The sequence below is a fragment of the Terrapene carolina genome, unplaced genomic scaffold (genome assembly GCF_002925995.2).
Source record: "Terrapene carolina triunguis isolate 2854851 unplaced genomic scaffold, T_m_triunguis-2.0 Scaffold495, whole genome shotgun sequence".
NCBI classification, from domain to species: domain Eukaryota; kingdom Metazoa; phylum Chordata; order Testudines; family Emydidae; genus Terrapene; species Terrapene triunguis.
In genome coordinates this window covers 1-11,860 of record NW_020664846.1, presented here as the reverse complement: position 1 = coordinate 11,860, position 11,860 = coordinate 1, and the positions used below count along the sequence as shown (strand labels likewise).

Sequence of the window (11,860 nt, the reverse complement as noted above, 5' to 3'; positions counted from 1 at the left end):
ATTTACCCGCCGCACAGGAGTTTCCTTCGCTTTGCGGTCAACCAACAGCACTTCTAATTCACCTCCCCTTCGGCCTATCCACGGCACCAAGGGTCTTTACAAAGTGTATGGCCATCGTAGCTGCCTCACTCCGTCAACATCGGATTCAAGTGTTTCTGTACCTCGACGACTGGCTCATTCGGGGTCGTTCCAAGGACCAGGTGCAATCTCATGTTCATTTCACCATGAGCTTGTTCAGACAGCTGGGCCTGCTGCTCAATGTCGAAAAGTCCACTTTGCAGCTGATCCAAAGAATAGACTTCATCGGAACTGTCCTGGACTCGAATCTCGCCCATGCGTGCCTGCCGCATGCCTGCTTCCAGTCCACGGCGAGCATTATCCACGGCCTCCAAAGCTTCCCAACCTTGACACCACGGACGTGCCTCGGTCTCCTGGGACACATGGCATCTTGCACCTTCGTGACCAGACATGCCAGACTGCGCCTCCGTCCACTTCAGCCCTGGCTCTCAACCATATACCGCCCAGGCTGGGACAACATGTGCATAGTAGTCACGGTACCGCAGGAGGTCTTAACCTCCCTGGTCTGGTGGCTGAACCCCAACTCGGTATGCGAAAGGGTATCATTCCATGCCCCGCAGCCCTCCTTGGTCCTAGCCACGGACACATCATCTTTGGGTTGGGGTGTCCACCTTGCGGGCCTTTGGTCCACACAAGAGATATCCCTACACATCAACGTACGGTGCGCCTGGCGTGCCAAGTGTTCCGTAAGCACCTTCAGGGCCATTGTGTTGCAGTTCTTACAGACAACACAATGGCCATGTTTTATATCAACAAACAAGGGGGAGTGCGATCGTCCCCCCTTTGTCAGGAAGCCATTCACCTGTGGGAGTTCTGCATAGCCCACTCGATCAACCTAGTGGTGTCATTTCTCCCAGGAGTCCAGAACACCTTGGCGGACTGCCTCAGCAGGTCCTTCCAGGCTCACGAGTGGTTGATTCGCCCGGACGTCATTCACTCTGTTTTCCGGAAGTGGGGGGTTCCCCAGATAGACCTATTCGCCTCTCATGAGAATCGGAAGTGCCAGGTGTTCTGCTGTCTCCAGGGACGCTCCCTGGGTTCCCTGTCGGACACCTTCCTGATACCGTGGACAGACCACTTGTATTATGCCTTTCCTCCATTCCCGTTAGTCCACAGGGTCCTTCTCAAGTTGCGCAGAGACAGGGCCCGCTTAATTCTGATCGCCCTGGCGTGGCCAAGGCAGCATTGGTACACCACACTCCTCGATCTGTCGGTGACCACCCCAATCCCACTTCTGTTGTGGCCGGACCTGATCACTCAGGAGCACGGCCGACTCTGTCATCTGGACCTGCAATCCCTCCACCTCACAGCATGGATGCTGCATGGCTAACTCAATCTGAGCTGCGTTGCTCCCGTTCGGTGCAGCACGTAGTCTTGGGTAGCAGAAAGCCCTCTACTAGGTCCACATATTTGGCCAAGTGGAAGTGTTTCTCCTGCTGGTGTGCCCTGACCAATACTGCCTCTTTGGAGGTGCAAGTACCTACCATCTTAGACTACCTCTTGTCCTTGAAACAGCAGGCCTGGCAGTTTCATCCATCAGAGTACACCTAGCAGTGATTTTGGCCTTCCACCCGGGCGAAAATGGGTGCTCGGTCTTCTCCAATCCTATGGTCAGCAGGTTCCTCAAGGGACTAGAATATCTGTATCTGCAAATTTGGCATCCGGCCCCTACGTGGGACCTCAACCTGGTCCTATCCAGACACATGGGTGCCCCGTTCGAGCCGATGGCCACCTGCTTGTTCCTGTACCTTTCCTGGAAGACAGCCTTCCTCGTAGCTATCACCTCGGCGAGGTGTGTTGGAGTTTAGAGCCCTCACGTCAGACCCACTGTATACATGTTCCATAAGGACAAGGTACAGCTGAGACCACATCCTGCCTTCCTTCCTAAGGTGGTGTCTGCCTTCCATGTCAACCAAGACATATTCCTTCTGGTCTTCTATCTGAAGCCACACACTTCTCAATGAGAACAACAGCTGCACTCCCTGGACATTCGCAGGGCCCTTGCCTTTTACGTCGAATGAAAGAAACCTTTTAGGAGGATGACCCAGCTGTTCGTAGCTGTGGCAGACTGGATGAAGGGCCTTCCGGTCTCCACCCAGCGCATCTTGTCCTGGATCACATCATGCATCCGTGCGTGCTATGACTTGGCTAGTGTCCCAACTACGCCAGGCCCAGGCAAAGAGAAAGAGAAATGCCTTTTTGTGACTGCCCCCTGGCTGTACACAGGACAATACCGTCTTTCAATACAGGAGCACATCCTATTCCCCAAATATTAAAGTCCAGTTCTCCTGCCCCCTTAGCCTTGTCTACACTGGCAAGTTTCGGTGCAGTAAAGCAGCTTTCTGCGGTGTAATTAGCGAGGTGCCCACATGGCGAAGTCACTTAGAGCACAGAAACTGCACAGTTGCTGCACTGTAACAAAACCACCCCGCCGAGAGGCATACAGCTTTCTGCGCCAGGGCTACAGCGCTGCGCTGCCACTGTAGACACCCTGGTCAATTGCAGCACTTTGATTGGCCTCGGGGTGGTGTCCCACAATGCCTGTTCTCGCCTCTCTGGTCATCAGTTTGAACTCTACCACCCGGCCCTCAGATGACCAACCGTGAGCCCCACCCCTTAAATTCCTTGGGAATTTTGAAATTCCCATTCCTGTTTGCTCGGTAACGCGTGCAGTGGTCTCAGCGCATCTTTCCAGGTGACCATGCCTGCTCCATGCACCAGGCGAGCCCCCGCTTGGAGCAATGCCGAGTTGCTGGATCTCATCGACATTTGGGGAGAGGAGGCTGTCCAGTCCCAGCTGTGCTCCAGCCATAAGAATTATGATACCTATTGTCAGGAAGGAGTTAAAATTTAGCCAGCAGAAAAGACAGAAACCGCAAATTAAGTAAGAATGCTGAGAAGCAAGGACATAGTTTCTGTCAATATGTGATAACTTAGGTACTTAAATATTTACCCAGTGCCTCAGCTTATTAGTAAGAAAGGACAATGCTGACCACCCTCAAGGCCCCCGGATATTTGTAAGCACTTATCCCTACCCCTCCCCACTCTGCCCACCTCCCACCCCGCCGCTTCGCCCCAAAAGCAGTCACAGATAACTGATGTAATTAGGATGGGTCTATACGTATGTATTGTTTTTACTGTTATTTTTGTTAATTTTTTTTTTTGTAACCATGTTTGCCCCTGTAAGTACAAAATAAATGTAAATGCATAAATAAAAAATTGTATATAACTGGTCACTATTACACCATACTTTTGAAGCTGTTTACCAGTCTTCCCGGTGCCATTAATAAAGCCCTTCAGTACTGTCTGTGCTTGCCTGATTCTTGGGGGAAAGAATCTTTTTGCCTAACACTATGGACAGATTTCATGATGACAGAAAGAGGCCATGACTGGGACACACTGCAGTGCAGGCTTAAAGTGAAGGAGCTGCGGAACACCTACCACAAGGTGCGGGAGGCAAACCGCCGCTCTGGTGCTGTGCCCACAAACTGCCTGTTCTACAAAGAGCTGGACGCAATACTTGGTGGCAACCACACCTCCACTGTGAAGGCCACTGTGGATACTTTGGTGGCTCGCGTGCCAGTCGAGAGTGCACTGAGTCAGGAGGAGGAAATCTTGGATGAGGATGTGGAGGGGGAGGGGGACCAAAGGCAGAGGACGACTCGGAGGTCAGAGATGCATGCAGCCAGGAGCTCTTCTCTACCCCAAAGGAGGCTAGCCAGTCACAGCTGTCAGAGCTTGGTGAAGTGCAAACAGGAGAGGAGGTAAGTGGCTTTGATTTTGGGAATCGCTGAAGCGAGATGTTGGGGGCAGGAGGGTTGCAGAAAGCAGGCTTGTGTCTGTATGATGCACATACCACCACATGCCTAGTCTGAGCGGTGGAACAGGGTGTTGATTGACTCCCTCACCTCACGGGAATCTGCCTCAGAGATCTCCACGAAACTCTCATGGAGACACTGGGCAATCCGCTGCCACAGGTTATTTGGCAGAGCTGCTTTGTTCCTTGCCCCATTAAGGGTAACTTTCCCGCATCACTCTGCTGTCAGGGGGAAAGGGGGCATTGCTGCACACAGGTGAGCCGCATAAGGGCCAGGGAGGAAGCCGCGGGCTTGGAGACGACCCTCCCTTGATTCCCTGCTCACCCTCAACAGCGAGATATCTTCCATAATGAACACAGCCTGTGGAAAATGTGGGGACAGGAATGATTATAACGCCCCCCCCTACAGTGCTGGCTCTCTCCAAGAGCCACATGCCCAGTGTACAGTAGGGTCCTGGAACACTGATTTCCCCTGCGGCTACTCACCAGTTTGGGGGTCTTGTGGCTCACGTGAGCTTGCCTAGGATCAGCCAGTTACTGACAGGTATGTGAATAGTGGCTGTGTTTTAAATCACTGAATCACTGGTCTGTGTGTTGCAAACAATACTGCTTCTGTAAAATGTTGCATTTTGGCTTCACAGATATGACCTTGGGAGCCAGCCTCCCTCTTTGTGATCACCGTCTGAACGGCTGCACGGAATTAGAAAGTGGCCACAAAGAACTAAAAAGAACTTTCTGCGTGATGTTATGATGCACTCCGCGGCCGAAAAACAAGAATTGAAGGAGTGGTGGGACAGCGAGAAGAGGGACCGAAAGGAGAACGCAGCGCGCCAGAACGAAGCCCCGGAGCAGCTCTTAAATGTTATGGAGCGCCAAGCGGACATGCTCTAGGCACTACTAGCACTGCAAACAGAGCAGCTCCACGCCCGCCCTCCCCTGCAGCTGCTGTCACAAAACTCTTTCCCATGCTCCCCCCAGACACCGCCAACACACTCTTATCAACGTCCTGGCTCCAGTCTGTACCTGCTGCATTCCACTCCTGCCCTGTCTCAGTCCAGCCCTGTGGACTCCTAGAACCCAATGCACTCAACACCCGTCCCTCTGCAGTTTAGCCCTGCTGAAGTACAGTACCCGCTGCACTGTACTCCAGGGGACAAGGTTGCATATGATACCTGGACATACACAAATCTTTAACCCTCCCGGGACCCCACCGCCTCTTGGGACCCTCCCTTCCCCCATCCCCCACAGTGCTGATGTGGTTTTTTTGTTTGTTTCTCTCCTCCGGTTGTTGTTTTTTAAAAAAGAATTGTTTTGGTTTGAAAAGAATCTTTATTCCATTAATTGAAAGCAAACAGAGCCCTGCAAAGCAACAGGCAATTTTCTTAAACCTTCATAGTGCATCGTCTGCACCTGTTACAATCACCTCCTAGCATTACAAGCACTGCACTCCCGAACATAGCAACAAATATTAGTGGCTTTCAGATTCAAATTGATGCCTCAGGGCATCCCTGATCCTTATTGCCTTGTGCTACGCCCCTCTAATAGCCCTGGTCTTTGTCTGTTCAAATTCAGCCTCCAGGCACTGAGCCTCAGCGGTCCAGCCCTGAGTGAGGTTTTTACCCTTCCCTTCACAACTATTATCGAGCATATAGCATGCGGCTATAAGCATAGGAATATTGTCATCGGCCAGGTCCAGCTTCCCATAAAGGCAGCGCCAGCAGGCCTTTAAACGCCAAAAGCACATTCAACAGTCATTCTGCACTTGCTCCGCCTGTTGTTGAACCGCTCCTTGCTGCTGTCAAAGTTCCCCGTGTATGGCTTGATAAGGCACAGCATTAAGGGGTAGGCAGGGTCTCCCAGGATCACAATGGACATTTCGACTTCCCTACGGTGATCTTCTCATCTGGAAAGAAAATCCCAGGTTGCATCTTCCTGAACAGACCAGTGTTCGGAAAGATGCGTGCGTCATGCACCTTTCTGGACTAGCCTGCGTTGATGTCCGTGAAACTCCCATGGTGATTCACAAGCGCCTGGAGAACCATAGAGAAATACCCCTTGCAATTAATGTACTCGGTGGCTAGGTGGTCTGCTGCCAGAAATGGAATATGTGTGCCATCTATTGCCCCTCCGCAGTTGGGGAAGCGCATGTAGCCCAGAGTCACGGTCTTTCCCAGCAGGATGCGATTAATGGCCCTGCACGCTTCCGTCAATACGAGTCCGACAGTCGACTTTTCCACTCCCAACTGGTTAGCGAACAATCGGTAACAGTCTGGATTAGCCAGCTTCCATGGTGCAATCACCACGCGCTTCTCCAACAACAGGGCAGCTCTCATTCTCGTGTCCTTGCGCCGCAGGACCGGGGTGAGCTCATCCCACAGTCCCATGAATGCGTGTTTCCTCATCCGAAAGTTCTGCAGCCACTGCTCATCATCCTAGACATGCATGATGATGTGATCCCACCACTCAGTGCTTATTTTCTGACCCCAAAAGCAGCGTTTCACTGTGGTCAGCACCTCCGTGAATTCCACAAGCAATCTCGTGTCATAGCTACTACACGTGGCGAGATCAGTGTCATACTTCTTTTGCCTTTGTAGTTTAAGGAATAACTCCACTGTCACTCATGACATGTTATTCAGAGCGAGTAGCATATTGGTCAGCAGTGCGGGATCCATTCTTGCAGCCAGAAGAAGCAGGGCGCGCAGAACACAAACCCGTTGAAAAATGGCGCCAAATGCGGACGGAAGCACAGGGATTGCTGGGACGCGAAGCAATGCATTATGGGGCATTGGGACAGGACCCGGGATGCCCTGCGATCCCTCCACCTTCCCACAATTCTTAGCAGCAGAAGAGGAAGAGATGCTCAGTGGGAATAGCTGCCCAGAGTGCACCGCTCTGAATAGCGCTGCAAGTGCCTCAAGTGTGAACACGCTATTGCGCAGGCATATGACAGTGTGAACACACAACCGCAGTTTCCCTTCAGTGCTCTCTGAGCGGCGATGGAACCGCCGGTGATGTAACTCTGCCAGTGTAGACATACCCTGAGACAGGCACGTGCAGCCCTCTGGGACGTATTTGTGCCATGCTTTCCAACTGAGACCGAGCTTGTGATCGTGACTGTTTGGTGAATCTTTCACACTCTGGCCCTGGGGAAAGCCCCTGCACTTACAAACTGCATCAGGTGCCTTTAACATCTGCACACGGGAAAATGAGCTTCCTGCTTTTAAAGGGGCCTACGAAGAGTTTTTGCTTCTTTACGATGGACAGGGAGGGTCTGAACGGTCTATGGATTTATTTTTCTTGTTTCCTATTTACCCTGTAAGTAGCAGGAATGTCGAGTCTGCTCTGTCCTGGGGTCTCTGGAGGACTGGCTGGGTATCCCACAGCATGTACATTCGGCTCTCACACCGTGGTTGACTGGGGCTAGACCTTTCACACAGATCGCCTTTCCCCACAGTGTTCATTGGTCCGTGGAATTAAACAGATGGTAACAAAACACAAACAGAACAAGCAAGAGTTGTAAGGAGTCGGACAAGCTATTCCTCCCTCTCTTAGGCCTTGACTTATAAAAGCAATTTAGTTCAACCCATGCAAGCCGGTGGAGGTGCTCCTGTCGGTCTGAGAGAAGAGTTGATTCTGGTTTAGCTTCAATTCCTAATTGATTGAACCTAAACTAAAATAACCCTCCGTCACACCACAATAAGTGCATCCACACCGGGGTTTTCACTGGTGTAAGTAAACTGGTTTAAAAAACTAACTTCAGTTGAATTGGTTCATTTTCATGTAGACGTGTGTAACGAGGGCAGCTCTGCCAGGCAGGGCTGGAACCCGGGAGGCTGTCGCTGACGCTGCCCGACCCAGGGTTAAAGGCAAACCCCACAGCAATGACCGAAGGGCTGGGGAAGGGGACAGAGCCACGGACCCAGGATCTGGCTGCTCTAAGGATGCACAGGAGCCGTGTGAGGAGCAGCAGCAGGGCAGGCACAAAGCGACAAAACAGCCTCACAAAGACATGGCAGGTTTATTATTTTGTTTTACACTGAACCTGCCTCTCCAGGCAGGATGGGCAGCAAACCCCAGGGGTCCCCACTGCAGCCACTGGTCCCCGCGTGTGACAGACAGCTGGGATCACGCGGGCCGGTCTGGAGGCTGAGAGATGGGAGAGCAGGTGGGATGTTTGCAGAGCGAACGGGGAGGCATTGGCTGAAGAAGGTGCTAAGGGGGGTAGTGCAGCTGGTTCGGGGAAGAGCAGAAGCTGAGACGAGGCCTGTCCGTGCCCCCCCGATCCTGGGGTGTCGGCTGCCGGTGCGGCGCTCTCGGGACGGAAGGGGCGGGGGCTTCAGCGGGAATTTCCCATCATGTCGGCGTCAGGGGCTTTAAACAAACACAAACATCCCCTGAGATGGGACTGAAATCACACACCCCCCGGCAGACACCTGTAGACATGGCCCCCTAGAACTTCCCAACCCCCACAAAGACTCTCCCCTCAGAGTCACCCCCCAGCCTGAAGACAGATTCCCTTGTGCCCCACATAGACCCTTCCCCCCAGATGTCTCTCCTCACACACACATGGTCCTGGTGGGGTCCATGCTCCCATCTCCCCCTCCTTTGCCATCTACAACATACACAGACCTCTCCAGCCCACGGACTCCCCCCACCCATAAAGCTGTAGGGACTGGAGTTGTGTGTGGGTGCATCATACCTACCTGAGCCGCAGGGGGCGCTGTACTCAGCCGCCGTGTGTTCACCTGCAACAGCAAGGGATGTAAGGAATGGAGGAGAGACCCAGTGGGGGGATGAGAACCCCTCCTTCTAATCCCACACAGGCAGAGTCTGTTACCCCAGCCCCAGGGGATCCCTGCTGTAGGTCTGAACCCTAGAAGGGAGTGAGAGGTCGCCCCCAGCTGTCTGAGTGGGGCTGTGCGCTCTCTCCCATCCCCATCTCCAAGTAAGTCAGATGGGCTTCATCACTCGCCCCTCCAGGCACCCAGGGAAACCATCCTGCCACCTCCTGGGCCCAGCACAAAGGGTTCTGGGGGCGTCTGAGGAGCTGGATGGTAGAGGAAATGTGGGGAACCCGAAAGGGGGTGTGTGACAAAGTGGGGGATTTTCTTGTTTTTTCCTTGGTTTTCCAAAGGTTTGCATGCAGAGGGAGTGGGACTCAGTGTCCCTGGGTGTTACTGGTTTAATGAGGTGAGGGGAGAGGGAGTTTGTTGTTACAGAGGACCGGAGAGGGACCTTGGGACCCCAGCCAATGGCCTGGAGGATGGACACCCCAGCGACTAGTGACCTGGTGACCTGGACTCCCAGCTCAGGAGTCACAGCTGGTTCTGGCCAGGGGGAGGACAATGGGCTGCGAAGAGAGGACCCCAGTGACCTGACCAGCCAGTTCCAGCCAGAGGGGGCTAGAGGACAGATGAGAGGAGAGGAGGACCAGGCGACCCTGTTTACGACCCAGTTTACCTGGAGAGAAGACAATGGACAGAGGCGGGGCTTGGGGCCCGTTATATCAGAGGCCCAGCGGGGAAGCAGGAGGGCTCTGGGCTGGAGAGAGGGAGCAGGCAGAGCCCCCCTGGATGCAGTGGAGACTGGGATGTGCTGTGCTGAGGGAGGCCAGATCTGAGGCCCTGAGAGTTTCCTGTGCTGTGTTCAACGCTCAATAAACCCTCCTGTTTTACGCTGGCTGAGAGTCACTCCGGTCTAGAGAACAGGGTTGCATCATCCCCTTCGGGGGGTGGAGGCCCCGGAGGTCCACAGCGAGGGGACTCCCTGAGGGGACCCACGGCAGAGACAGATGTGCTAAGGCTCAGAGAGGTGCGGCTCCAGGAGGTGGAGTGCCTGACCCCGAGAGAGAGTGGACCCCTGAGAAGGGCTGTTGCTCTGAAAGGGGCACCCCCCACGGACCGCACGGGGCCAAGAGTGGGCACGATCTGTGAGTCCGTGACAGGGGGACTCGCCTGCTCCTGCTGGGACTGCCCCAGTTACACCAGCCCCATGCGCCCCACTAGCCCGACAAGCACACGGCTGCCGTGTCCCGCCAGGTGAGCCAACCCCACAGATCAAACCCGGGAACACGCCCCCAGCAGGTGTCTCCAGCTTGACCCCCGCAGGCCCACGGCTGGTCGGCTGCCAGCCTCTGCCCAAGTGCTGGGCCAGGCCCGAGCAGGGGGCCGAGATCAGCCATGGACATGGGTCACAGGGAGCAGGGGGGATTGCAATGGCACCACCCTCTACCCAGGCACTGGTTGTGCCACAGAGCCCAGGAGAGCGGCTGTAAAGGTGGTGGGTCCCGGGCGGGACTCACCCGTCTTGTAGTAATCGTACAGTCTCACTGGGGCTGCTCTGAGATTCTTCACAGGGAAATCCTGCTCGAGGGAGAAGGTGAAACTCGCCGCCTCCTTCGTCAGCTGCCGAGAGAGCGACAGAGCGAGCGCCTGGGCTGAATGTCTGCACTGGCAGCTCGAACCCCCTCCTCCCCGAGGCTCGGCCTGGCCCAGCCGCTTCCCCCTGCCCCTGCGGCCTGGAGCAGTGAGAAAATGCTTCCCCCGAATCCCTGTTCCACCCCCCTGCAAAATGTGACCCCTTTCATCACACTCAGGGCCCAGCTCCAGCCTCCCAACCCTGAGCTCCCCGTCGCTCCGTTCACAGCCTGCCCTGGGGTTTGGCTGAGTCTGGTCCCATCTCCCCGTCCTTATGGAAACGGGTCACTTGGAACCAGGGGAGATTTCAGTGACCCCCTCGCTGCGCATGTGACACAGAGCCCAGGAGAGCAACTGTAATGGGGCTGGAGCCAGGGCAGGACACGCCCTCCCCGTTCACACCAGGCCCCCGGAGCCCCGAGGCACCTGCACTCACCTGGTCCAGATAGAGCGTCACCTGGTTGTTCTGCTCCTCCAACCACTTCACCAAATGCTGCTTCTCCAGCTAGGAGCAGAGGGAGGAAATGGCTGAGCCAGGAACGGAGGGGCTGGGGCCGGAGTCACTGCTCTGCTGGGGGCTGGGACATGGGGCACCAAAAGTCCCCGTGGCCGAGGGACCTGGCTGCCACCCCCCATGTCAGTCACAGCTGAGCACTGGGTGTCTGCTGGGGGAGTGGTGGGAGTCTAGACATGGGCATTGTGTCGTAGGGGGAGCTAAGCAGGGTCAGGACCTGCTCAGTGACTGGATGGGAGACCCAGGGTTGCACAGTGCCCCACTGCAGGGGGCAGGGCTCTGCAGGGGGAGCTCCCCCTGGGGGTCAGAGCTGCAATCTGTGCTCTCCTGGGGGTCTGGGCTCTCCCCCATGGATCATCCCCTGGTTTCATGCTGTGTGACTGGCCCGGCCTGTTCTCCTCCCTGGGAAGCTCACCTGCTGCAGGGAGCTCTTGACGGGGGTGTAGCCAGATGGCAGCTTGGCTTCGATGATGGCCATGTTGGAGGCTGGGCGCTCCCCGCTGTACCTGCAACAGAAGCCGTGCGCTGAGGTCGGGGTTTGCCCTGGATACAGACCTCAGGGGGATGGAGGGGGAGGGGAGGCCTCCCGTCTTCTCGGCCCTGCAGGCGTCTCTAATGCCCTCTGCCTGCTCTGGGCTGGAAGCCCCGCTAGTCCCCTGCCAGCCCTGAGCTCCCCAGCAAGGGGCCCCGGCCCCAGGAGCTCCTTGGGAGTCGACTGTCCATTAGATCAGCCCCGGGACCAGCCCTTTAGTCCCTGGCACATTCCAAGGGGCCCCTGCCTCTGCCCCGAGCTCTGTGGGGGGGATGGCTCCCCCGACGATCGATTCCTGCCCCACCCCGGCCCTGCAGTGGGGCGGCTCTGCCCCGGCCATTTCCCCGCTGCCTGGGGCCCGTCCCTGCCCCCGGGCGCTCGGACCCAGTGGGGGTGGGGGACTGGGGCTCGTACCGGGCGTGCAGCACGAGGCTGAAGCGGGATCTGGCGGTCTCGGTGCACTCCTTCGGCTCCGTCTCCACCCGCAGGTCAAAGGTCGCGGC

The 11,860-nt window shown here is 55.6% G+C and overlaps 1 protein-coding gene and 1 long non-coding RNA gene across 2 annotated transcripts; both read right to left on the bottom strand.

Annotated features, from left to right (window-relative positions):
• Positions 1-7,897: 7,897 nt before the first annotated feature.
• LOC115271333 lies at positions 7,898-8,960 on the bottom strand. The gene is made up of 2 exons (XR_003899914.1): positions 8,599-8,960; positions 7,898-8,266 (listed from the first exon to the last, which is right to left on the bottom strand). It is a non-coding gene; the product is annotated as an uncharacterized LOC115271333 (long non-coding RNA).
• A 1,147-nt stretch (positions 8,961-10,107) lies between these two features.
• LOC112123390 (murinoglobulin-2-like) lies at positions 10,108-11,854 on the bottom strand (the record flags this gene model as incomplete). The annotated part of the gene is made up of 4 exons (XM_029913151.1): positions 10,108-10,299; positions 10,748-10,816; positions 11,241-11,331; positions 11,772-11,854. Coding segments are annotated over 4 exons (420 nt in total), but the record flags the coding sequence as incomplete, so codon positions are not given.
• Between the last annotated feature and the right edge of the window lie 6 nt (positions 11,855-11,860).